The sequence below is a fragment of the Hemiscyllium ocellatum genome, chromosome 33, assembly GCF_020745735.1.
Source record: "Hemiscyllium ocellatum isolate sHemOce1 chromosome 33, sHemOce1.pat.X.cur, whole genome shotgun sequence".
NCBI classification, from domain to species: Eukaryota; Metazoa; Chordata; class Chondrichthyes; order Orectolobiformes; family Hemiscylliidae; genus Hemiscyllium; species Hemiscyllium ocellatum.
The window spans coordinates 24,264,741-24,292,731 of record NC_083433.1 but is presented as its reverse complement, the minus strand read 5'-3'; the positions used below and the strand labels follow the sequence as shown (position 1 = coordinate 24,292,731).

At 40.2% G+C, this 27,991-nt stretch overlaps 1 protein-coding gene across 1 annotated transcript in view; it reads left to right on the top strand.

Annotated features, from left to right (window-relative positions):
• The window catches only part of srebf2 (sterol regulatory element binding transcription factor 2), a 78,392-nt gene that overhangs the window by 7,620 nt on the left and 42,781 nt on the right, over positions 1-27,991 (top strand). The window contains exons 4-9 of the mRNA XM_060849643.1: positions 6,829-6,972; positions 13,759-13,983; positions 19,941-20,055; positions 20,303-20,484; positions 21,314-21,500; positions 27,457-27,641. Of these exons, the coding sequence (XP_060705626.1) occupies positions 6,829-6,972; positions 13,759-13,983; positions 19,941-20,055; positions 20,303-20,484; positions 21,314-21,500; positions 27,457-27,641 (1,038 nt within the window). The remainder of the gene's footprint in view (positions 1-6,828; positions 6,973-13,758; positions 13,984-19,940; positions 20,056-20,302; positions 20,485-21,313; positions 21,501-27,456; positions 27,642-27,991) is intronic.

Sequence of the window (27,991 nt, the reverse complement as noted above, 5' to 3'; positions counted from 1 at the left end):
CCATTCAATTGTCAATCAAAGGTCGTGCTTTAGAAATAATTGTAGCTTGTCATATTTTGTGCAGCGGTATAACAAGTCAACTTGCTTTGCACAGGTAATGAAGTGGCGTTAACCAGTTTCTTGCACAGCGAAATGTTGCCAGTGTGTATCAAGGACTTGCAAATGTATTCAGAAACAAAATTCTTCCAATTTTGCAATTGCAACCATACTCTGATTAGGCTACAAGCAATGAGGAACAGATTAATCAAATGTAGAGGAATTGTAAAAGTGAACAAGATTGTGGTGATAAGTGACATGAGACATGTAATTTTTCATTTGCCATATTATGTCATTAAATAAGCACAATAAAATGGATTATATAAATTAAATGGTATTCCAAGGGCACGACACAGCAGAGAGATCTGAATTTATCAGCATATTGATGGCAGTGGTATGAAGAAGATATATGATTTTCAATGTGCTCCTGGAGGAATACAGCAAATTCTTCAAAACTGAGTTTGTGAGTAATGCTGATCCAGCCCTACTTAGTACTTGTGTAGAAATGTTTCTTGCATTTATTTTTGAGTATAGTATTATATAAATGGGCATTCATAAAATGCACAGAAACAGCCCATTCAGCTAAACCAGTCCGTGCAATTTTTTAAAATCTTTCCTACCTTAATCTAACTAATATAGTTTTATTACTTAGCAAATGCAAAACCTTGGAGTCAAATGATTGCCACCTCATTTGCTGAGTTTAAGGTGATTAGTCCTCTATTTAGTCTCTAGAGAGGTGCCTCCTTGCTCATGTGCAGCATTGTTTGTCACTTCAAGTGCATAGTTTAGAGTACAGTGTACATTGGCTGTACAGAGACCCCAGATTGACCTGAACCTGATAAGCAAGATCACTCTTGTCCTGGTAGTTCAAAGCCTGATGCTTAATAAATAGGCTTTGTCTCAAGAAACTTGAGTGACTTCCTATGTATCTTATTCCTTGATCCAAAGATGTCTGCTGGAAGACCTTGCTCAGGAATGTTGCTCCACCAACTTTATTATTCACCCATATCAATGTGTCCTAACTTTACTTTTTTTCCCCTTGTGTGTGTTTGCTTCCTCTTTAAATGTACCTATGCAGTTCATGTCAGCCACACCAGGTGGTAGTGACTTCCACATTATTAGCACTCTCTGGGTGGAGATGGTTTTCCTAAATTCCCTTTTGGACTTTCTCCTATAGAAGCATTTTATGGACATCTCCCCTGTCTATGCTTTCATAATCTTAAGAACTTCTACCAGGCTTCTCTTTAACTAGTGAAAGGCACTTCTTGGTCAGAAATGTGTGTGATCAAAGTGACGTGCTTAACCAAGATATTTCAGTTCAATTTGGAAGTGAAGAAAGAGGATAGATGAGACCGTGGATCTGGTAACTGTGATAGGTTATGTGGGCAAAGATTTAGTTTGGATGAATGTTTATTTATTTTTATTAACAACTTTTATAAACTTTTAAACCAAATGAAGCACCCCAGAGTGTTTTATAGGAACATTATAGAACAAAATATGGCACAGAACCACAAACTGAATCGCTTAAGAGGGGGGAGAAAAGGTACAAAAGCAAAAAGGTTTGAGGAGAAAATAAGGTAAAACAATGACTGCAGATTCTGGAAATCAGATTTTGGATTAATAGTGCTGGAAAAGCACTGCAGTTCATGCAGTACCTGAGGAGCAGGAAAATCGACGTTTTGGGCAAAAGCCCTTCATCAGGAATAAAGGCAGAGTGCCTTAAGGGTGGAGAGATAAATGAGAGGGTGAGGGTGGGGATAAAGTAACATAGAGTACAATAGGTGAGTGGGGGTGGGGATGAAGGTGAAATGTCAAAGAGGAGGGTGGAGTGGATAGGTGGAAAGGAAGATAGGCAGTTAGGACACGGCATGGGGATAGTGCTGAGCTGTCCACCCTCCTGTCCACCAACAACCCACCCCCCCGTCCTGGCACCTTCCCCTGCCACCGCAGAAATTGCAAAACCTGTGTGGACCTGACCAGGTAGTCACGGAGCGAACAGTCTTTGTGGAAGGCGGAAAAGGGTGGGGAGGGAAATATTTGCGCCCACACCACCTCCCTCACCTCCATCCAAGGCCACAAAGGAGCCTTCCACATCCATCAAAGTTTTACCTGCGCATCCACCAATATCATGTATTGTATCCGTTGCTCCGGATGCGGTCTCCTCTACATTGGGGAGACTGGTCGCTTCCTAGCAGAGCACTTTAGGGAATATCTCTGGGACACCCGCACCAATCAACCCCACCGCCCTGTGGCCCAACATTTCACCTCCCCCCTCCCACTCAGCCGAGGTCATGGATGTTCTGGATCTCCTTCACCACTGCTCCCTCACCACCTGACACCTGGAGGAAGAACACTTCATCTTCTGCCTCAGAACACTTCAACCCCAGGACATCAATGTGGACTTCACCAGTTTCCTCATTTCCCCTTCCCCCACCTCACCCCAGTTCCAAACTTCCAGCTCAGCACTGTACCCATGGCTTTTCCTACCTGCCTATCTTCTTTTCCACCTATCCACCCCACCCTCCTATTTGACCTATCACCTTCATTCCACCCCCATTGTAGTCTTTGCTACCTTCCCCCACCTTCCTCCCTGACTTATCACCTTCATCCCCATCCCCACCCCCACCCCCACTCACCTATTGTACTCTATGCTACTTTCTCCCCACCCCCACCCTCCTCTCATTTATCTCTCCACCCTTCAGGCACTCTGCCTATATTCCTGATGAAGGGCTTTTGCCCAAAAACGTTGATTTTCCTGCTCCTCGGATGCTGCCTGAACTGCTGTGCTTTTCCAGCACCATTCTAATCCAGAATTTGAGGAGAGAATTCCAAGTCTTGGGGCCAACGTAGCTGAGATATCAATGGTGTAACAATTAGCGGATTGCCCTAGCGGTCACAATTTGAGGAATGCAGATATCTTGGAGGGTTGTGGAGTTGAAGAATGCCCGAGAGAAATGAAGGGATGAGGCCAGGGACAAATTTGAAAATGAGTGAGAATTTCAAAATTAACACATAACTTGTCTAGGAGCCACTATGTGAAAAATCACGCGGGTGATAAGTGAATGGAATTTGGTGTAAGTTAAGACAGGAACAGCAGAGATTTGGTGACCATAACTTTTCAAATAGTAGAATGTGGGAGATCAGGTAGGCTTACAATGGAAGACTCCAACCAAGAGATAATAAAGGGTTGTACAAGGTAGCAGATGAACTGCAGATGACATTAATTTGAAATGCAGTTCTATTGATGGCACTAATGTGTGGCTAGAATCCAGTGGGTTTTTTGTTTTTCTCTATTACCATGTTCCAGTTGCCTTGTTTCACATTTCCTTAGCTGTCAGTGACCATGACAACTATTATTATCATAAAAACCCCACAAGAAGCAACAACTGAACATGCAGTGGAAATTATCAACCTAGAGATGTTGAATCTAAAAGACAAGCATCTTGCTCTAGTCAAGGAATCTATACAAAACGATGCAGCTCTCTAAATGCAGTTGGAAGAAGTGCTGAAATGGTGGCCTGAGAGCTTCAAGCATGAAGGTGTTGATACAAGAGAGTATTGGGCATACAGAAATGAATTGATAACCCAAGATGGCAACTTGTTCAAAGAAATTTAGAATCATTATCTCTAAGGAGATGAGAAGAGAGATCCTGAGGTGGACCATAACAAGGAATTTTTAAAAAATATTTATTCATGGGATATGGATGTCTCAGGTTGTTCAAAGTTTGGGATGTCACAGGTTGAGTCAGAACTTAGTTTGTGTTCCAAATTGCCCTTGAGAGTAACCTTAACCTATTGAAACATCCCAGGGTACTTCACAGGGGCATTGTTGAACAAATATGTACAGAACCACAAAATGAATCTCTTAAAAGGAAAAAAAAATGTGAGCTGCCTTCTGGAACCACTGCTGTCCATTTTCTAATGCGTGATGTGATTAGTGTGGGAGTTCCAGGAGTTTGACCCAGCAACAAGTCAGGATGATGTGTCTCTTGAAGAGGAACCTGCAGCTGGTGGTGTTCCCATGAATCTGCTGCTTTTTTTTTGTCCTTCTAGACAGTGATAGTCATAAGTTTGGAAGATGCTGTCTCAGACACTTGGTGAATTTCTGTGGTGTATCTTATGAATGATATGCACTGCTGTTACTGAGCATTGATGGTGGAGGGACTGAAAATTTGTGGATGTGACGTCAGTCGTTTTGTACTGAATGGTATCAAGCTGCTGGGGTGTTGTTTGAGCTGCAATCATGCTGTATTCCATCTCTCACTCCTGACTTGTGCCTTGTAGATAATGGAAAACTTTTGAGGAGTCAGGAGATGAGTAACCTGTTGCACGACTCATAGATTCTGACCTGCTTTCAAAGCCTAATTGAGAATAGTTCTGAGGAAGGCAGGAGACTGCTGTACTGCCAAACAAGGGCAATGAGATTATGATCCGTCAGTGCAGTACTTGTAACACCCAGCAAGCTTCACTTGTATGACCCTTCACTTGTAACACTTGAAAGCAAGTTTGGATCAAACTTGATCAAACACATGAAGGGAAGTAGTGGCATATGGCCGAACCAAAATAAGACGTAAACAGAAAACCTATTGGGAAGAACAGAATTTGAGGATGGATCTTCTTGGAAGAGAAGCAAAATACCGTGAAACAGATCATGACCTAATTTCTGATTTAAGATCTTTAAGTTGTTCTGGGTATATTAAGTTCAGTTGCCTTTTAATACTCCAATTATTATTGTTTCCCTTAGTTTGACAATGCTATAGTTTGCTCAGCTACCAAGAATAAAAATTATTTACATGCAGTAGTGCTCTGCTATTACATTGTAGATGTTTAATATTGTAGTGAATAATGTGGGGATGGCCTTTAACAGCAGGTATCTGATGCATTAAAATCAGCAACAGGGTAGATGTTTCTAATCAGAGGTGTTCAAAGATGTTATTACACACCTCTGGAGCAGTTGGGAATTGAGTCAGGAGGCTCAGATTAAGAGCTAGGGATGCTATCACTGCACCACAAGAACCCTTTAGCACCAAGGTACAATCTACAATTAAATTAGATACTGCTGACCTCATAAATTTACTTTTGCAAAATGATATTTGAGTGATTTTTTTTAATCAAATAGAGCTTTCGTTACTTTTTAAGTCTGTCCTATTCCTGCTCTAAATTCTAGTCCTTGTGTAGGGAGCACAGATGTAGTGGATGTAGTCATTCAAAAGACGTTTGAAGTGTCACATGAAAAGCTTCAGTTTTGCTAATTAGTCTAAAACGCAAGGGTTGGTGGCAACTTGAATTTAGGTCTTGGAGTGGAACTTGAATCCAAGACTATTTGTCTCGGATAAGAGAGTCTACAAATTAATACCTCAGATAACTGTTAAGAGTTCAACTGACTAGGTTCATGTTTGAGATAAAAAAATTTGCTCCTGGATCTCACCAGTGGTTTAGTTGTGAAAAAGGCACCTGTAAGCTGTGTAAAGCAAGTTGGGCTGTATTCGTGAGTTTAAAAGAATGAGATTATCTTATTTGAAACCTAAACAATTCTAATGCATTTAGACTGGTTTCTGAGATGATGTTTCCCTTTGTGGAAAAAGTCTAGAACTAGTGATGCACAGCTTAAAACTTTAGACAGATGTTTCTTTCCCCCTTAAGTGTGTACTCTGTGGATTTCTTGCCGCAGGGAGCAATGGAGGTTGGACAATTGAATATATTCAAGGCTGAGATGGATTGATTTGTTAATCCACAGGCGTCAAGGGTAATGGGGAACAGGCAACTGGTGTTGAGCTGTGTAATTGTCTTATGGACTACGAAGTTGAATCTGCTCAGCTATTTGATAAGAATGTAGCTTTTACTTTCCTATTTGCCCCTGTTACCTTTGATGCCCTTGTCAGTCAAGAACAGAGGAAGCAGCTTGATAGGTGTAATAGCCTGCTAATTTTTGTTCTTCTCCAGATGATGCAGTTGACCTCGTGAATGTGGACATTCAAAAGGTGGTGGTTCAAATGTTACGTAATAATAAACTGGCTAGCAAAATTGAAGCCTTTGAGACTAAACGTTTGGTGACTGCTTGAATAGAAGTCTTGATGTGGAACTTAAACCGAGACAATCTGATTAGTGTGTGAGATTGTTGCCAATGAAAATAAGTGAACGCTGCTTTGATTTTCTGTTTTATTATATCTTCAAGACTTGACACAAGGGTTTCTGTTGCAAGTGCTTCTGCAGTTTTCTGTTTATCACGATGCAAATTATGTCTTTAAAAGTATACTGTAGTGTTCTGTTTTTGTAGTGTACGGAAATGTAGTGTTTTAAAATGCTGCTCTTCCCTAATCCTCACCTCTGCCACTTTGAATTAGTAAAAGCTGGATTCCCACCTCAGAATAAATTTTACTATTTAAACCATATTTGTCTCCTGTAAAATTCAGAGAACCTTTTAACTTGCCAAAGCTGATTGTGTTTATTGTTGCAGAGATTGGAATCGAACAAGTTTATCATAGAGAGTACAAGGTTCCGAATCTTCCACAACTTAGGGGATTTCATATTTTCCTGTATAACGAAATGAGCAGTCCATCAAATTTTCCTTAGGTGGTAGTGTGTCCTAAATTTGGCAAGAATAGTCAGTCCATCACTTAACTGTTAAACTGCAACTGGTTACTTAATTTTTTTAAAAAACCAGGTATTAGATTCTGTTCTCATTTGTGAAATCAGCTTTATTTCTCTTTACTTTTGAACAAGTATTTCAGTTATTAATCATATTGTTGACTTCATTTTTGTGACAATTGGGTCCCTTTTATTCTATTCTAGGTACTGGTGCAGCCACAACTCATAAAGACTGACTCCTTGGTCCTAACAACTTTGAAAGCTGATCGCAGCCCAGTCATCGCAGCAGTGCAGAATCCAACCATCACAACACTGGCCACTCCAGTACAAACAGCTTTACAAGTCCCAGTATGTTCTACTCAAAGATATGAGTTGTTAATGCAAGTTCAAATGAAAGGGTTGTTTCTTTTAATGCATGGTTTGCCTTAGAACCTTACTTTTAACACGTATATCTACATTCTGACGGCTATGGAGCCATAACTAAATGTCGGAGTTCCAATGGCGCAAATAATTTGTTCGGAAAGAACAGTTTTCTACTTGAGGTCACCAGTGACGTAGTCGATGGACTGATTTGAAGATTCAGTTTCCAGTTATTGAGTTAATTGGTCCCAGTTGGGTGAACAAGGTGATTAGATTAGATTAGACTTACAGTGTGGAAACAGGCCCTTCGGCCCAACAAGTCCACACCGACCCGCCGAAGCGCAACCCACCCATACCCCTACATCTACCCCCTACCTAACACTACGGGCAATTTAGCATGGCCAATTCACCTGACCCGCACATCTTTGGACTGTGGGAGGAAACCGGAGCACCCGGAGGAAACCCACGCAGACACGGGGAGAACGTGCAAACTCCACACAGTCAGTCGCCTGAGTCGGGAATTGAACCCGGGTCTACAGGCACTGTGAGGCAGCAGTGCTAACCACTGTGCCACCGTGCCGCCCTGTGACTGTAGTTAGCTTCATAAGCTTTGACAGGGATGGAATGAGCTCATTCATATTTCAGTAAAGCATGTGGAATTGGAGTTAGTGAACTAACATGGATAGGGAACTGACGGGCAAACAAGAAACAAAGAATAGGAATAGATGGATCTTTTTTCAAACAGTGACTAGTAGAGTACCACAGGGATCAGTGCTTGGATCTCAGCTATTTGCAATATATTAATGATTTCGATGAGGAAACTAAATCTAATATCTCAAAGTTTGTAGATGACACAAAGCTGGATGGGAGGGTGAAATGTGAAGAGTGTGAAGAGATGTTTTATTGTAATTTAAGCAAATTGAGTGAGTGGGCAAATGCATGACATTATGTGTGGAAAAATAAATGTAAAGTTATCCATGTTGATAGCAAAAACAGGAAGACAGATTATCATCTGAATGGCAATATATTGGGAAAGGGAGGTGCAACAAGACTCATGTATCTTTATATATCAGTGGCTAAAATTAACCTCGCAGGTGCAGCAGCTGATGAAGAAGACAAATGGTATGTTGGCTTTCAGTGAGAAGTTTTGAGTACAGGAGCTTGTTTTACTGAAATCGTATAGGGCCTAGGTGAGATCATACCTGGAGAATTGTGTGCAGTTTTAGTTTCCTTATTTGAGGATGGATGTTCTGCCAATGGAGGGAGTGCAACAGATGTATGAAGAGGCACTGGATCGGTCAATGCTATATTTACTCGTTTTGAGAAAAATGATGACTTCTCATAGAAACTTGTAAAATCCTAATAAGTCTAGACTGGATTAACCACAGGAATGATGTTCCCAGTAAATGGGGATTCTAGAACCAAGATTCAATGGTTTAAACATTCTGGAGAAGCCAGTTAGGACTGAGATGAGGTGGGATTTCTTTGCACAAGGTGGTGAGCTTGTGGAATTCTCTTCTGCATAAAGTAGTTGAGGCTGAAACATCAGATGTTCTTGATGAGAGTTTGCTCACTGAGCTGGAAGGTTCGGTTTCAGATGTTTCACCACCATTCTAGGTAACATCAGTGTGCCTCCGGTGAAGCGCTGGTGTTTCATTCCGCTTTCTGTTTGTGTGTTTAAGTTTCTTTAGGTTGGTGATGTCATCTCTGGTTCTTTTTCTCAGAGGATAGTAGATGGGGTCCAAATTAATCCGTTAGTTAATAGAGTTCCGGTTGGAATGCTATGCTTCTTAGAATTCTTGTGTGTGTCTCTGTTTGGCTTGCCCTAAGATGGATGTGTTATCCTAATCAAAGTAATGTCTTTCCTCATCTGTATGTATGGATACTAGTGATAGTGGGTCATGTCTTTTTCTGGCTAGTTGATGTTATTGTTTCCGGGTGGCTGGTTTTCTGCCTGTTTGTCCAATGTAGTGCTTGTTACTGTAACAAGCACTATTTGTAAATAGTCTAGGAGAAAGTGAGGACTGCAGATGCTGGAGATCAAAGCTGAAAATGTGTTGCTGGAAAAGCGCAGCAGGTCAGGCAGCATCCAGAGAGCAGGAGAAACCTGAGAGCAGGAGATCTCCTGCTCTTTGGATGCTGCCTGACCTGCTGCGCTTTTCCAACAATATTTTCAGCATTTTGTAAATAGTGTTTGTTTTGCTTGTTGTCTGTATAGGGTCTTTTAAGTTCATTAGCTACTGTTTGTGTGTTGGTTGGTTTGTGGGCTACCAAGATGCCAAGAGGTCTGAGTAGCCTGGCGTCATTTCAGATGTCTTTGTTGTAAGGTAAAGTGGCTAGGGTTTCTGAGCACGTTTTATCTGCTTGTTTGTGTTTGTTGCTGAGAAATCGGTGGGCTGCATTTATTAGATACCCATTCTTCTTAAATACGTTGTATAGGTAATTTTCTTCTGCTCTTCCTGGTTCTTCAGTGCTGCAGTGTGTGTTGGCTCATTTGAAATAATGACCTAATGCAGCTTCATTTGTGGATGTTGCGATGATTGCTTCTGTAATTAAGTATTTGGTCCGTATGTGTTGTTTTCCTGTAGACGCTGGTTTGAAGTTCCCTATTAATTGTTTGCTGTACTGTGACATCTAGGAATGGCAGTTTATTGTTTTCCTCTTTCGCTCAGTATCACTAGTATCCTTACGTACAGACGAGGAAGGACACCACTTTGGGACAACACATCCATCCTAGGACAAGCCAAAGACATGCACAAGAGTTTCTAGAAACATGGCAGTCCAATTGGAATGTTATCAACAAACAGATCAATTTGGACCCTATTTACCAACCTCTGAGAAAAAGAACTGGAAATGACATCGCCAATACAAGGAAATCTAAGCACATTAATAGAAAGCGTGACATAACACCAGTGCGTCACCGGAGGCTCACTGATGATGTTACCTAGAATAGCCATGAGACATCTGAAATTGAACCTTCCAGCTCAACGAGCAAACTCACATCAAGAACCTCAACCTGAGCTGCAATCTTTTCAAATCTTGCTAACATTGAATGTTTTCAAGAAGTGAGATACAGTTCTTAGGGCTAGAGGGATCAAAGGATATGGGGAGAAAGTGGGGACATGGTACTAAGTTGGATGATCAGCCATGATCATTTTGAATGGCAGAGCACAATTGAAGGGCTAATGGCCTACTCCTCCTATTTTGTGTTTCTGCGTTGTGTCGTACATGTTTTGAAACACAAGTTAATATTGAGGGTCTAACATCTTGGAGTTCAGAAGAGTATGATGTGATTTAATTAAAACACATAAGATCCTGAGGGGACTTGACATGATGTATGCTAACCTCCTTGTAGCATGAAATGGAATTAGAGTCCAGAGTTTAAAGATCAGATGTCTTCATTTAATTGGAGATGAAAATTTATTTCTCTTGAGTGATTAGTCTGTGGAATTCTCTTACCCAGAGAGAGTAGTGGAGCCTGCATCATTGAAATTATTTAAGGCTGTGATAGTCAGAATGATAAGGTCTAGGATAGGAACAGTACTTGAGCTTCAATAGTATCAGCTCTTTTTAAGGCCTGCTTCAGGTAATTGACTGGTAAGTGTCCCTCAGTCCGCTGAGTGAGCTACCTTATTTATCTTTTCACTCGACTACTGAATTTTAAATTTTAAAAATGGAGAAAGTTGTCCTCTTGCTCATTTTACCTTCTATGACTGGGCATGCCAATCATTTTGCAAGAATAACATGTCCAAAGGACTACTTTTGGGTGTTTAAAAAATATTATTTAACAATTTTCTTCCTCTTCTGAACTTGTTCAGCTCTTTATTAGTTCCTTGCCTGGCCCATCTTGCTCTGAAGATCTTTGTCAAGCCCCCATTTTGAAGCTGTTGATTGCTTCTTCTTTCCCAAGGCTCGAAACCTCACATCCGTAATAAGTATTTTTAAAGAAAATGTACTTTTTGCTATACTTTCTATGCTAATAGATATCTGTTGAAGGTTACTATGTTCATCTTATTAGGATAACAATTTGTTTTTGTATTTGGGTTGTGCGTATCACTGGTAAGACCAGTTTCTGTCCTTCATTCCTGATTATATTTGAACAGGTAAAGGCAGATCTCCTTCACCAAAGGATTTTGATGAACCTGATTTGGTTTTTAGTCAATTCAATAATTTTTACAATCACTCTGTAAGATTAGCATTTATTGATTTATTGATTGATAGCATTTTTAAGTTCCTCCAGCTGCGCTGGTAGAATATTAATCCAGGTCTCTGGATTACAGTTCCAGTGTATTACAGATGTGCTACTAGAACTAATTGGGTCTTTCATACAGTTGTCATTGTCACAGTGGACTGAATGATCAGCTCTTCTGCTGTATCGTTCTGCAATTCCTAGTTCATAAGTACAAAGGGTGGATGTTATCTGATCTTTGGATGGCAAAATGAAGGAATCTGGTCTTCTTCAGGGTGTGCAATTCTCTGTTGCCTTCCTTTTTTTTTGTTTTTAGTGAAGTTTTATACCTCCGCCCCGCACAATGCATGTGACTATAACATTGTCCATGTTGTTCATTCATCTGAACTATTGTACCTGTTTAGGTTTCTCCCCAGTTTCCTGTTCCCACTTCACTGGGTATGCTGGATGTGTCTTTTGTTCAAGACTACAGCCCACTGAGGGTGCCATGCTAGCTGCAATGTTTATTTTGAGGTGTAACATATCAATAGGACCACAGCGCCATTTTATGCTCAATCCTGGAATCATCAAATTAAAGAGTATAAAAGAGGCCCTTTGGCTCATCAAGTCTGTACTGCCCTAAGACCATAGCCTTGAATGTTGTGACACTTGAAGTGTATAAGTACTTTTAAAGGCTGTGAGGTTTCCTGCCTTAACTCGCAGGCAGTGCATTATGGATCCTGATCATCCTCTAGTCAGAACATGGGCAAAATCTCATTTTAAAAGGAGAACTGAAATTAATTAATTTGTATCACATATATCTGTGTTAAAATTTGAAGTGGAAAATTTTTTTTTGTTCTTTTTCTATATATTTTCATGGGATGTGGTAATCTCAGGACCGCCCAGCATTTTATTGTTTATTTCTAATTGTCCTCGAAAGGTGGTGACCAGCCAGCTTATTGAAGTACTGCAGTCGCAGGAGGCTGGAAGAACACTGCAAACCAGGCTGCATCAAGAGAAGTGAGTTCTCCACCACATGGTGCTGCCTGGCTTGCAGTGTTCTTCCAGCATCCTGCTTTTCTACTTTGGATTCCAGTATCTGCAGTTTTTCAGTCTCTATTGAAGTACTGTAGTTGTGCAGTATAGGTTATGGAGGGTGTTCTAGAAATTTTGACCAGGGTTTGAACGAATTGGATATAAGTGTTCACATCCAAATGATGTGTGACTTGGAGATGGTAATGTTCATCTGCATCCACTGCCTCAATGCTTCTACATGGTAATGGTTATGTGTTTGAAGGCATAATGCTGTTTAATGAAGAGTTTAATGCTGTTTAAGAAACAATACTGTATTACTGCAGTGCTGGTGGTGGGGGTAATTTTTAAAATGTCCTCCTTTTTGAACATTTCAAATCATTAGGCTGATGGCATCTTCAGGCCGAGCCACTTCTTTTGTCACTGAGATGTTGAACTAAAGAACTAAGATGACCTGAATTTAAAAGACAAGTTTGTAAAGCTCAGGAAGTAGTCATTACATGACTAGAAGCTTGATGAAATGTTCTAGCAACTAGGGAAGATTGAGAATTGTGGAGTTCCATATTGTTGAGGATCCGGAAAAATGATTTGTTGTTGTAGATTAATGATACAGCATTGGGAGAACAAAGGATGCAAACTTCTTATTTTAAAGCTTAAAAGCTAACAATAATGTTGTTTAGATACAGACAATGAAGGTTCAAATAGGTCGATGGAATTGCTAGAAATTGAATTGCTATGCTTTGGAGAAGTGCAGAGGAGATAGATCAGAACGTTGCCTGGATTGGAACTGTACAGAGAGGCTAGGAGTGGCTTGGTTTGTTTTCTTAAGAGCAGCAAAGGGTGAAGTGTGGCAGCACCTGAATGAGGTGTGTAAGATTGAGAAACACAGACAGATTGGATAGAAAACAGCTGTTCCTCTCAATTGAAGGGCCAGTAATGAGACCACATGGTTTTAAGATACAGACCAGGAGGTTTAGAGGGTATTTGAGGAAAACCATTTTTACCCAGAGTGTGGTGAGAATCTAGAATACATTGCCTGGGAGGGTAGTAGAGGCAAGCAACCTCACAACCTTTTAAAAAGTACTTTGTTGAGCACTGGAATGTCATGAAGTTCAAGGCTATGGGCCAAGTACAGGAAAATGGGTTTGGTATAGCTATGTCAATGGCACAAGTGCCTTCTTCTGCCTATATGACACTCTGACTGAATTTTAAGTAGCGATTTTAAAAAAAAAAGTGGCGTTGCCTATTTTTGATCTTTTGTAATGGGTGGAGCACTATTCAGAGTGCTGATCCAACACAGCTCAAAATCCTTTTAACATATTTTCCCATGTCAGATTGCACTATGGAAGCATATTTTCTTGAGCTACCCTTTCTATTTGTCCTGGTTGTTTTCTGAAAGCAAAAGATGTGGATCAAATTATCCACATGCCTATTGGGTGAAATGTCAAGTTATGTGAGAGAGACCTAAAATGGAGACCAGAAGTGGTGGTTTTATAAAAGCTTTTTTGCAAAAAAAACTGGAAAATTTGTACAAATGGATCAGTATAGAATTTATTTATTGTTTTCTCTTTCAGACGTTGGTAAGCAGTAATGGAACTATCTTGACAACTGTGCCAATGATGGTTGGGCCTGATAAGGTTCCAATCAAACAAATTGTTGGGAATGGAAAAGCCCCAGTGGAGGGGCTGAAGGAGGGCGAGAAGAGAACAACTCATAATATCATTGAGAAGCGATATCGGTCATCCATTAATGATAAGATCATAGAGCTCAAGGATCTTGTGATGGGAACAGAAGCTAAAGTAAGTCACCTTATAATTTTTTTTTCATTCAGAATGTTCTGTGTAATGGTGTGTTACATTTCTGAAGGTCACTGCTCATAAGGGTTCGAGGAAGACAATAGTAAACTGTGAGTGACAGTCCGATATATTTGTGATGATGCTGTCACCTTAACGAGGTTATTTCGCCCTTGAGTTTTTTTTTTGGGAGAATTTGTAAAAGCAAAGGTGCCAAGGGGTCTCGGAAGAGCCTAATTTAACAATGGCAATGGAGTGGCTAGTTCTCCCAGTTCAGGTTTTTTTTCTAGATTTGGTTTAGTTGTGGCAATCACAAGATGCTGGAGTCTAGGAATATTGCAAGCTTCTGTGAATGATCCCTCGCTGACTTCCTCTCTGCAATCTCTTTGGATTTTGTTCCCTCCTGCCAATAAGAATCTATGTTTTAATTTACCATTTTGGCGAGGGGTGTGTTTAGGGAATGTTGCTGGATTGGAACAGTTCCTTAGTTAAGTTGCTATATTGGGTCAGTTAAGTTATTCTAAATTCTTTGTTTGTGTTTCAAATGTAATTTTTCAATAAATTCTGTTTTGCTTAAAACCAAATGCCTGCTGTGTCACACCTGGCATAGCCACTTCACAGCTGCAACTAAAATAAGAAAAAGTTAGGCTATCTTCATAAAATATTTTGAGGGGTTCTGGCCTGGTTCACAACATATTCCACGCAGTGGTTTGTGTTTCATTCATTGTTCAAATTAACTTTATTTATTTATTTATCCTTTGGTTTTGGTAGACATCTGTAATAGAGTGCTGTAGGCATTTTTTAAAAACTCAGGAAGTTTGGGGTTTAATCTCTAATTTTCATATTTGGTGATTAGGTTACTTGGTTTTTGAAAGACAATTGATAATGTAATTCACCTCAGCATTTGGAGGTGACAAGTTGAACCTTGATTCAGAAATTATCAAAGCTTATATGCAAGTAAATTCACCAATAACCAGACCAATGTTAGCAGCGATCATGTCAGATCCATTTATAATTGATATTCCCTCATATTTATGTTCACACAAAGTACAGCTTCTTTGGTATATTTCAGGTAGCCTATCAGTGCTGAGCAAGAGGCAGTAACTTCTGACCGTGAGGCAAGCAATAAAAAACTAAAGTTCAATTACAGGGCTTGCTCACTGCTATTCTTAATCTATATCAGTTAACTAGACTCAGGCACGTAAGGCACAAATTTCCAAATCTGTCAGTGACACAGACAGGCAAGTGCAATTGACAGAACTGTGCCTGCTTAATTTAGAAACAGACCTGAGTGAATGTGCACAATTATTGAAGATGACTGCAGATTGAGAAAGCAATTTAAAAAACACGTAGGATCCTGGGCTTTATGAATAGAGGCAGAGTGTACAAAATCAGGGAAGTTATGAAAATCTTTTATATAACACTGGCTCTGCCTCATCTGAAGTAACATGGCCCTTTCTGGGAACCACATTTTAGGAAAGGTGAAAAGGCTTCAGAGAAACTGCAGCAAAGATTCATGAAAATGGTTCTAGGGAGATAGTGAGGAAAGAGATTAATCTGAGACTGGTACAGTTGAGAACAAAGGTGAGTCAAACTGTCAGGGCAGGCAGGGACTAAGCAGAGAACAAGGTAAATTAAACTGCATTTATTTCAATGCAAGAGGCCTAACGGGGAAGGCAGATGAACTCAGGGCATGGTTAGGAACTTAAAACTAGGATATCGTAGCAAATCCAGAAACATGGCTCAGGGATGGACAGGACTGGCAGCTTAATGTTCCCAGAAGGATGCTACAGGAAGGATAGAAAGGGAGGCAAGAGTGGAGGAGGAGTGGCATTTTTGATAAGGGATAACATTACAGCTGTACCGAGGGAGGATATTCCTGGAAATTCATCCAGGGAAGTTATTTGGGTTGAACTGAGAAATAAGAAAGGGATAATCACCTTTATTGGGCTTGTATTATAGACCCCCTAATAGTCAGTGGGAAATTGAGAAACAACCTGGTAAGGACATCTCAGTTATCTGTAAGAATAATAGAGTGGTTATCGTAGGGGATTTTAACTTTCCAAACATAGACTGGGATTGTCGTAGTGTTAAGAGCTTAGATGAAGAGGAAATTAAGTGTGTACGAGAAAATTTTCTGATGCAATATGCGGATGTGACTACTAGAGAAGGTGCAAAACTTGACATACTCTTGGGAAATAAAGCAGGGCAGGTGACCGAGGAGTCAGTGGGGGAGCATTTTGGGGCCAGCGACCATAATTCTATTAGTTTTAAAATAGCGATGGAAAAGGATAGACCAGATCTAAAAGTTGAAGTTCTAAATTTGGAGAAAGGCCAATTTTGACGGTATTAGGCAAGAACTTTCAAAAGCTGATTGAGGGCAGATATTCACAGATAAAGGGAGGGCTAGAAAATGAGAAGCCTTCAAAAATGAGATAACGTGAGTCCAGAGAAAGTATATTCCTGTCAGGGTGAAAGGAAAGGCTGGTAGATATAGGGAATGCTGGATGACTAAAGAAATGGAGGGCTTGGTTAAGAAAAGGAAGGAAGCATATGTCGGGTATAGACATGATAGATCGAGTGAATCCTTAGAAGAGTATAAAGACAGTAGAACAACTCTTAAGAAGGAAATCAGGAGGGCAAAAAGGGGACATGAGATAGCTTTGGCAAATAGAGTTAAGGAGAATCCAAAGGGTTTTTACAAATACGTGAAGGACAAAACGGTAACTAGGGAGAGAATCTGGCACCTCAAAGATCAGCAAGGCAGCCTTTGTGTGGAACCGCAGGAGATGGGGTATACTAAACGAGTATTTTGCATCAGTATTTACTGTGGAAAACGACATGGAAGATATAGAATGTTGGGAAGTAGATGGTGACATCTTGAAAAATTACAGAAATGGCAGATGGAGTTTAATTTGGATAAATGTGAAGTGCTGCATTTTGGGAAAGCAAATCTTAACTGGACTTCTATACTTTAACGGTAAGGTCCTCGGGAGTGTTGCTGAACAAAAGGACCTTGGACTGCAGGTTCAAAACTCCTTGAAAGTGGAGTTGCAGGTAGATAGGATAGTGAAGAAGGCGTTTCCTTTATTGGTCAGAGTATTGAGTACAGGAGTTGGGAGGTCACGTTGCGGCTGTACAGGACATTGGTTAGGCCACTGTTGGAATATTGCATGCAATTCTGGTCTCCTTCCCATTGAAGAGCTGTTGTGAACCTTGAAAGGGCTCAGAAAAGATTTACAAGGATGTTGCCAAGGTTGGAGAAGTTGAGCTATAGGGAGAGGCTGAACAGGCTTGGGCTGTTTTGTTTTCCTCTGGAACATTGGAGGCTGAGGGGTGACCTTATTGAGGTTTATAAAATCACGAGGGGCATGGATAGGATAAATAGACAAAGTCCTTTCCCTAGAGTGGGGGAGTCCAGAACTAGAGGGCATAGGTTTAGGGTGAGAGGGGAAAGATGTAAAAGAGACCTAAGGGGCAAATTTTTCATGCAGAGGGTGGTATGTGTGTGGAATGAGCTGCCAGAGGAAGTGATGGAAGCTAGTACATTTGCACCATTTAAAAGGCATCTGGATAGGTATATGAATAGAAAGGGTTTGGAGGGATATGGGTCGGGTGCTGGCAGGTGGGACTAGTTTGGGTTGGGATATCTGGTCGGCATGGACAAGTTGGACTAAAGAGTCTGTTTCCCTGCTGTACATCTCTATGACTATGATCCTATGTGGATGTCACTGGTAAGGCTCGTGTTTATTGCTCTTGAGAAATTGGTGAACGCTTGCCTGACCTGCTATATTCTGTAGTGAATGCGAAACTACTGTGCTGTTATGGAGGCAGTTCCAGGATTTTGACCCAGTGATACAAAGGAATGGCTGTTTTTATGTTTGTGGTGTGTGGGACCTTGTTTTCAATATTTCTCTTTTAATTTATCCCACATCCCATCTGTATGTAAGCATCAATACAAGTTACATGATCAAGGCTTTTAAATTTATTAACACATCAGTGCACAGAGAGAGCACAAATTTCATTGTTTTAAAAAAATAAATTGGCAATGAAATGAATGGTCAAGTTAACTACACCAGTCTGCAGTGGTGATTGTCTATACGGCGGCTATAATTCTCATCGTTTTGTTAAAGCATTTTTAAGGAAAGCGAATTAGTGCTAAGTTACTTTTAGTAGTATAGTTTGAATGGTCAGAACTTTAAGGGTAAAATGTCACAAGACTCTTCAAACGAGACTGATCAAACAAAATTTGACACTGAACCACAGAAAGAAATATTAAATGCAAATTAACTAATCATTGATATTGCTCATGATTGCTGTATGTGTCTCTATGATTTCGCTTTGTTTTTTGTGTGGTCAGCCACGTAACAAAGCTCGTTGAGCAAGATGGAAGCTGTTCCCTATATTTAAGAAATGATGAAAAGGTATTAGTGACAATTCAAGAGGGATTCACTAGGCTTATTTTTGGGATAAAGGGATTGACTTACCAAGAACAGATAGGATAGGCCTTTATTCAAAAGAGTTTAGCAGAATGAAGGGTGACCTTTAGATGTTGAGAAGTTTATAGAGTCCCTGCAGTGTGGAAGCAGGTCATTCAGCCCATCAAGTCCACATCAACCCTCCGAAAGGCATCCCACTCAGACCCAAACCCCCTCTACCCTATCCCAGAAACTCTGCATATCCTATAGCTAATCCACCTAGCCTGTGCAAACCTGGACACTATCGGCTATTTAGCATGGCCAAGAGGAGAGTAGTGCTGGAAAAGCACAACAGATAAGGCAGCATCCAAGGAGCAGGAAAATCGACATTTCAGGCAAAAGCCCTTCATCAGAATTTAGCATGGCCAGTCTATTTAACCTGCACATCAGTGGAAGGCAATTAGAGGACCCGGAGGAACCCAAAGCAGACACTGGGAGAATGTGCAAACTCCACACAGACAGCTACCCAAGAGTGGAATTGAACCCAGGTCCTTTGCACTGTGAAGAACCAGTGCTAACTGCTGTTTCCACTAGTGGTGGAGTTTTGAATCAGAGGGCACAGTGACAAAATAAGCTCAGATGTGAAGGAATTTCTTCCCTCAGAGGGGAGTTAATGTTGGGAATCCTCTATTTCAGAGAGCTTGGAGGTTAGATTGGTGCAAGTGTTTTTAAAGAGGATATATGTGGATTGTTGAAATTTCATGGAGTTGAGAGCTATGAGGAGGTAACATGAGAGAGTTGTCAAGGCCTGAGACACATCAGCTATGATCTTGAAGGGCTGAATGGCCTACTGCTGCTCCTATTTGTTACGTTCTTGTTTACAAAGGTCCAGCGTTCCTTGTAATGGTTTTTCTTGCCGAGGACAGTTTAACTCTGTTGCAGGTCAGGAGGATGTTTGGTGTGCAGCAGTGGTGGTCAAAGGTTAAAAACATTTAAAATCCTTCAATTTTCACTGCAGTTTTTAGACAGCAAAATAAATGTATAACTGTGGCCAAAATAAAGAATGTTTTTAAAGTTCTTAACTGCAGAGTATTTTTTAATTATTGTGAAAAATTTGACATTCCATAAGTAAATAGTTAGTCTTTTCAGGGTATTTAGGAATAAATATGAAGTTAGTTTAAAACCTGGTCATGCTTCCATTAACAAGGTGCAGCTTTTTCTAAGAATTCTCTAGAATGGTTAACATGAATTGTTGAGGGATATTAAGTCTGAGGGAACCTTACAGAGTATTAATAGTTCGATTTGCAGCAATCCTTTTCAGTTTCCATGTTATTAGCGTATGTCCAGTCTTTCAAAATTGCTCTTAATTTCACTGGAGCAATGACAATAAAATCTATGCTAATGTACTTCATAATGGCCCAACTATGTGAAATGCATTGTACTAATTTAAGCCTGTCATTCACCAGAAAGTACGGTTTCAATGTTCCATGTACTGTTCAGTTTGAATGGAAATCTAGGCAAACCCTAACATGCCATATTTTGTAGGCGAACAAATCTGGAGTGCTGAGAAAGGCCATTGATTACATTAAATACCTGCAACAGACTAACCACAAGTTACGACAGGAGAACATGGCATTAAAAATAGCTAATCAGAAAAACAGTAAGTAGCGTTAACTTTTCATCACCAATAGGTTCCTATTTCTGTGCAGTAACTAATGTACAAGTAGCAGTGTTGGCCTTCAATACTATTCATTTTCATTTGGATTCATCCTTTTGCACACTTAGCTGTTGAACATTGCTGATGCTTAAGCGAAAACTTATTCAGAATGATGCTTTCAGCTGCATTGATGAGTAAATGTTGGATGTAAAATTTATAGATAAATTGATTTCTCTTTCTCTTTTTACAGAGGGCTTAAAGGCACCAGAAATTCCCAGCCTTTTAGACATTGATGTTGACCTAAAGACTGATGACTTCAAATCACATTTATTGATAATGTCGCCACCACCTTCAGATTCAGGTTCCCCAGGCACTTTCTCACCTTGTTCCATTGATTCAGAGCCAGGAAGCCCTCTCCTTGAAGAAACAATGGTAGTAGCAGTTGATATTGGTCTAATTTCAGTATGTTTTTAACTTAACGTCCTGTTGGCATTAATGCTATATTACTGATGATGATGCAATAACATTTTCAAAAACTGTTTTAAAACAAAACCTTAGCATTCCAAAGAGAGATGATTTACATTTTTAGATTGTTTTATTTAAAATGTTTATTAAGAGTCTTATATACTTGCCTCTCATGATTTTGGTCTTGCTCAACTTCCTATCTTGTTTGAATAATCCAAATGATTGTAGTTGCATGCATGTTGTGCTAATACTATCGTATGTGTTACAGTACACTGAAATCTGAATTGCTTTTACATGTATGTTGTCGTTGGCAGCTATGGGCAGTAACAAGTGAGGCTCCAATGTTTTTTTTCTATCACATGGCTGACCCACAGTCTTTCCTTCTCTTACTCTCTGCTATTGGCATGGATTAAAGGAATTTGCAGATTTATACTCCAGCCATTGATCAAGTTGTAAATGCATCTTCCTTGGCCATAATGCCCTGGGTGAAACTTGAACTGAGAACATCTGTCTCAGGGCAAAGAACTACACACCGTAGTATAAGATTTCCAGTGAAGAATATAGTAGAAATTAGGAGTTCTGTTGCTTCCAAGCTCTCTGAATGCTGGAGAAACAGTTGGAGCTTTCAAGAGAAAGATTACTGGATTTTTTTGTTCAGTAATGAATATTAAGAGATTTGAAGGTAACGATCAACAATGATCTAACTGAATGATAAAACAGACCAAAGGGCTGCTATGGTTTTACCTTGATCCTAATGTTCTTATTTATAGTATTTATTGATACATTCTCTGCTTAGGTAAAGGAAGAACCATTGTCCCCCCCGACCCTTGGTATGCTGGATAGCTCTCGGATTCTACTGTGCACCCTTACCTTTCTCTGTCTATCCTTCAACCCGCTTACATCACTTTTTGAGCGTGTGGGATACTCAACAACAGCTGAAGATTCTGGACACTATGGTAGAAATATGCTTGGAATTGAGTCTGGTAAGTTTGAGTAGACCTTTGCTGATCCATACTTTAGTGATGGCTTCCCGTTTACCTGTTAGGATTTTTCCTTGAAAAAGCCTTATACCCATAAATACGTGCAAGTTGCAATACAGAACCAAGCCCTTTGGCCTGGTCTACCATTGTCCTCCTTATAAACATACAGTTCCAATCCTGTTCACCTGCCTTATTCAAACTCCTCTCCTCCCCCTTTTTTCCATCCACCTATTTAGTTTAATCTTGAATACTGATAAACCACTGACTCTGGAAATACATTCCACAGTCTTACAGATGTATATAGACATGTTTCTCCTGGTCTTTATTGTGAATCTAGTATCTATAACCCTTTACTTCTTGAACATTCAGTTATTGGAAAGAGTCTGCTTTTATTTTAAGTAGAAACAGGAAATATTGGAGCTACTCAGGTCTAGAAGCAGCTGTGGAGAGAGAAACAGAATTAGCATTTCAAGTTCAATATAACCTCTTCAGAGTTAGAGAACATAGAACAGAACAGGCCCTTCAACCCACGATGTTGTGCCGACCATTGATCCTCAAGTAAGGTAAACCTAATGTACGAACCCTCAAATGTCTGTGACCATATGCATGTCCAGCAGTCTCTTAAATATCCCCAAAGACCTCGTTTCCACAACTGCTGCTGGCAACTCATTCCATGCTCCCACAACTCTCTGCGTAAAGAACCCGCCTCTGACATCCCCTCCATACTTTCCGCCAAACAGCTTAAAACTATGACCCCTCACGTTAACAATTTCTGCCCTGGGAAAAAGTCTCTGGCTATCAACTCTATCTATGCCTCTCATTATCTTGTACACCTCGATCAGGTCCCTTCTCTTCCTCCTTTTTTCCAATGAAAAAAGTCTGAGCTCAGTCAATCTCTCTTCATAACATAAGCCCTCCATTCCAGGCAGCATCCTGGTAAACCACCTCTGAACCCCCTCGAAAGCATCCACATCTTTCCTATAATAGGGCAACCAGAACTGGGCACAGTATTCCAAGTGCGGTCTAACCAATGTTTTATAGAGCTGCAACAAGATCTCATGGCTCTTAAACTCAGTCCCCCTGTTAATGAAAGCCAAAACACCAATTTCTTTTTTTTTAACAACCCTGTCCACTTGAGTGGCAATTTTAAGAGATTTATGTACCTGCAAACCAGGATCCCGCTGTTCCTCCACAATGCCAAGAATCCTATCTTTAATCCTGTACTCAACTTTCAAGTTCGACCTTCCAAAATGCATCACTTTGCATTTATTCAGGTTGAACTCCATCTGCCACCTCTCAGCCCATCTCTGCACCCTGTCAATGTCACGCTGCAGCCTACAACAGTTCTCTATACTGTCAATGACACCTCCAACCTTTGTGTCGTCTGCAAATTTGCTGACCCATCCTTCAATCTCCTCATCCAAGTCATTAATAAAAATTACAAAAAGTAGAGGCCCAAGAACAGAGCCCTGTGGAACACCACTCACCACTGACTTCCAAGCAGCATATTTTCCTTCCACTACCACTCGCTGTCTTCTGTTGACCAGCCAATTTTGTATCCAGACAGCTAATTTTCCCTGTATCCCATTCCGCCTGACCTTCTGAACAAGCCTACCATTCTTCTGAAAGAAGGATCATATTGGACTTGAAAAGTTAACTTTTGCTTTTCTCTGAACAGATGTTGCCTAACCTGATGATTTTCTCCTGCATTTTCTGCTTTTATTTTAGATTTCCAGCAGTATTTTGCTTTTATCTACCTTTATTCTCACACCCATACTTTTTGATTGTGTTTCAGATTTGCCCTGGATTCTGCATTATACCAGTGATTAGAAACCTGATTTTTTTTTTGACCTTTTTATGGTTCCTTGTGCCATGGAACATTCTAGTGAATTGTACCTTTTCTAATGTCTCATTATACATCCTACAATGCAAGGACCAAAACTCCACACTGCCCTAACTGTGTTCTCCTTAAAGTTTTGTCTTTACTGCTTTGCTTTTCTAGTTTGTAATTCTTTCTGTGAAATATAGATTATCATTAGCCTTTTTTATGACTTTGAAGGAGTGACTCTAATATCCCATGAATCTGTACTTCAAAAAATCCTTCTGCTGTCCAATTCTACTTCTCCTCAGAATGTAATTGCTGTTATTTTAATTATTAATTTCTGGGATATGGGCATCGCAGGATATGTTGCCGTTGAAAACATCGTAGTGTACTTGCTTTCTTGACACACTGCAGTCCATGTGCTGGACTGTACTTTTCTTTAAACTAAAATACATCATCTTAGATTAACTGTAATTGAATTTCTTTTGTCATCTTTAACTCATTCTCCTCATCTTAATGATTCTCATTACAGCCTCTCTTAGCATTTTAAACAATTAACTGTACAATCTATTTCAGTGGCTTCTGCAAATTTTGGCAATCATTCCTCCATGCCTACATAAAAGTTTTGATGTGTGCAGTGAATAGAACTGGCCCTATAATAGAAGATTTTGCACTCAAAAACATAAGAAATAGAAGTAGACTATATGATCCCTTGAGCTGCTTTGCAGTTCAGTTGATTATAATCAATCTTCTGTCTCAGCTCTGTTTTTCTCTTCCCTCCCGGATATCCTTTGATTCTCTGACAAACTAACAATATACTGATTTAACTGTTAAGATATTCATTGCTTGTGTATTTACAGCTGTTTTGAACTAGAGATTTATAAAGATTCATAATGATCAGATTAGATTCCCTAAAGTGTGGAAACAGGCCCTTCGGTCCAACTAGTCCACAACGACCCTCTGAAGAGTAACCCACCCAGACCTATTTCCCCATATTTATGTCTGACTAATACACCTAACTCTATGGGCAATTTATCATGGCCAATTCACCTAACCTGCACATCTTTGGACTGTGGAAGAAAACCGGAGCACCCGGAGGAAACTCACGCAGACACTGGGCGAATGTGCAAACTCTACACAGACAGGCTCCCAAGGCTGGAATCTAACCCAGGTCCTCAGTGCTGTGAGGCAGCAGTGCTAACCACTGTGCCACCATGCCGCCCATAATGGAGAGTGAAGAAGGTTATCTCGGAGTACAATGGGACCTTGATCAAATGGACCATTGGGCTGAGGAGTGGCAGATGGAATTGAATTTAGATAAATGTGAACCCGGGCAGCGTTTGTACATTTAATGGTAGGGCTCTGAGGATTGTTGCCAAACAAAGAGACCCAGGGGTACAGTTGCATAGTTACTTGAAAGTAGAGTTACAGGTAGACAGGGTGGTGAAGATGGTCTTTGGCATGCTTGCCTTCATTGGTCAGTGAATTGAGTGTAGGAGTTTGAACATCTTGTTGTGGCTGTACAGGATATTGGTTCGGCCACTTTTAGAATACGGCGTTCAATTCTGATCTCCCTTCTATAGCAATTCTATGTTGTTAGATTTGAAAAGAGTCAGAAAAGATTTGCAAAAATGTTGTCAGGATTAGAAGATTTAAGATGTAGGGAGAGGCTGAATAGGTTAGGGTTTTTTTTCCCTGGAGCGTTGGAGGCTGAGGTTACCTTTTATAAAATTATGAGGGGCATGATTCTTTTCCTAGGTTGGGGCTCTCCAAAACTAGAGGGCCTAGGTTTAAGGTGAAGGGAGAAATTTGAACACCTGAGGGTTAACTTTTTCTCGCGGAGGGTGGTGGGTGTATGGAATGAGCCACCAGAGGAAATGGTGTATGTGGGTGCAATTACCGTGTTTAAAAGGCATTTGGATGGGTATGGGAGTTGGAAGGATTTAGAGGTTTATAGGCCAAATGGAACAAAGTCAGGTTGGAATGTCTGATCGGTCCAAAGGGTCTGTGTCCGTGCTGTAGAACTCTGACTTTGAGGGATGAAATTGCTCCTCATCTGTCCAATGCAATTGACTTTTGAAGACTTTGTTCCTATGTTCTGGAATCCACTCCTCTCAATGTCAGCTCTGTGAAGTTCTTTCAGAATCTTTTTCAATGGGACCATCTCTCAATTTTCTAGACTCCTAAAGAGAACAGACTAGTCTATTAGACTTCTAATCCCAGGAGCTGTAATGTAATAAACATTCACTGTACAGCCTGCATTAAGTATGGAGACTAACACTATGCACATACTTGTGTTGTGGTCTCCCCAAAGTCCAATATAAGTATAGAAAGTCTTATTTTTCTGCATCAGTTCACTTGCAGTAAAAGCCAGTGTGCCTTTATTGCTACCACTCTCTCATCTCTAACCACTCCGAAATGTCTGAGCTCCCCTCTCCTGCCTTTGATTTGACTTTTATACCTCTCCCAACTCATGTCTTTTTATCTTCTTTAGTAATCACCTGTGGAATGTCACATTACAGGCTTTCCTGAAGTCTAAATGCAGTGTTACAACAGCACTTCCTCAAACTATTATGTCTGATATGTTCTCAAAAATCCTTGGAAATTTATTATGCACAATTATGTATCTTAATATTGTTTGTGACATTGACTGCATCTTTATCCAAAAATGTGATAACTTTGTTCCTAATTCAAGACGGTTTCTCATTACACTGTTAAGCAAACTGAATTAACTTTGTCTCCCACTTTGACCAATGTAGAATACATTTTTATTTATCAGATTCTCAGCACATTTCACACTGCATTGAACACTGTAATCTCATCACACATACGTTCAATTTGCACCCTCATCTTTTAGAATGTATCCTGTGGCCCAAGGAGTTTTTTTGTAATTTGAATAACTTAGCTGAAATATTCCTTTCATCTACTACTATATTAATCATCCTACTCAGAACCACTTCAGGCTTTGCTTTACTTCTGATATCCTTCTGTTTAGATATATTTAAAAAATTCACTGACTTTTTTTAAGTGAGTGCTCCCAGTGATTTGGCCAAATTTATGTTTGAACAATGCCATTAAAAGGAGATTGGCCCAGACTTTCCTATCCCATAACAGCAAGTGTTGCTACATTGCCACAAATTGACTTATTTAAGGCAGCTCTGAGCAGGCATCAAGCTTGCCTATGACTGCAGCCCTTAAAACCCAGAATTTGAAAAGCACTCTAGCACCACTGGCTCTGGTTACAGACTTCTTCTGCACCAGCAAAACAGCAACCAACCCCCCAAAAGCCCCAGTTTTTTAATAGCATTAGTGTAGGTAATATAGGCGATGATACTTTGTCAAATGCACTTAGCGGCGTATGCCTCTGATTGACAGGCTGAGGGTATTCATTTGTCATTTTATCCCATTGCTGAGAACTTGCTGTGATCAAGTTGTTGATATATTGACAGAGAGTCCACTTTTAAAAGTAATTCACCAGCTCTAAAGCATTTTGTGACTTTGAGAATGGGAAATGAGCAATATAACTACATGTCTTTCCTGTATCCTGAATAAGTTTTAATATTAAATAGAAAATTGGAAACACATTTGACAGGAATCTGCAATGCGTGCAATCTTGGCAAAGGTGACTCTAAGGTTTTAAAGTCCTTGTCCTCGTCCTTCTTTGAATAGTAGCCCACCCAGACCCACTTCCCTACCCTTTTACTCATTTACCCCGACCCATTCACTGAACCAATATATCCCTGAATACTATGGGAAATTTAGCATGACCAATTCACCTAACCGGCACATCGTTGGATTGTGGGAGGAAACCCATAGAGACACCGGGAGATTGTGTGGAGTTTGCACAGTCACCCGAGGCTGGAATCAGACCCTGGTCCCTGGCACTGTGAGGCAGCCATGGTAATCAACCTTCTTGGGTGAATCAATGCAACTCACTGAAAAACACCATGAGAGTATATGCATCGATAATAACCATATCCTAATGTGTCCTTGAATCAATTCGACTACACCTCTTTCACAAGAGGGTTTTAATTTTGTAGACCCTTGAAATTATATATTTATACAATTTCAGTTATAAAATGCCCCAGTGTTGCATCTCTCTTTTTGTAATGTTCCCTTTTCTATCTGTTTTTTCAGGAGATACAAAAGGATGGTTTGATTGGATTCTGCCCACATTAATCCTCTGGCTGGTGAATGGGGTCATCGTACTGAGTGTATTTGTTAAACTCTTCATTTATGGTGAACCAATCACACGCCTCCATTCTCAGTCCTCTGTCACGTTCTGGAGACATCAGAAGCAAGCAGATCTTGATCTATCCAGGGTATGCATTTAATTTGGTTGGAATTGGGGGGGGATAGCATGTGTAAAAACCCAATCATTGCTTGCTGTTGTGGAAATGACTTAGTCTGAGACTTTGAGTTTTGTTTCAAGAAGGTTTACTTTTTGTGAATTCATGGAGAGGCTGCCACACAGTACATAGAACATTACAGCGCAGTACAGGCCTTGATGTTGCGCCGACCTGTGGAATCAATCTGATGCCCATTTATCCTACACTATTCCATTTTCATCCATAGCCAGTGACCATTTAAATGCATTAAAGTTGGTGAGTCTACTACTACTGCAGACAGTGCGTTCCATGCCCCTACTACCTCTGACATCTGTCCTATATCT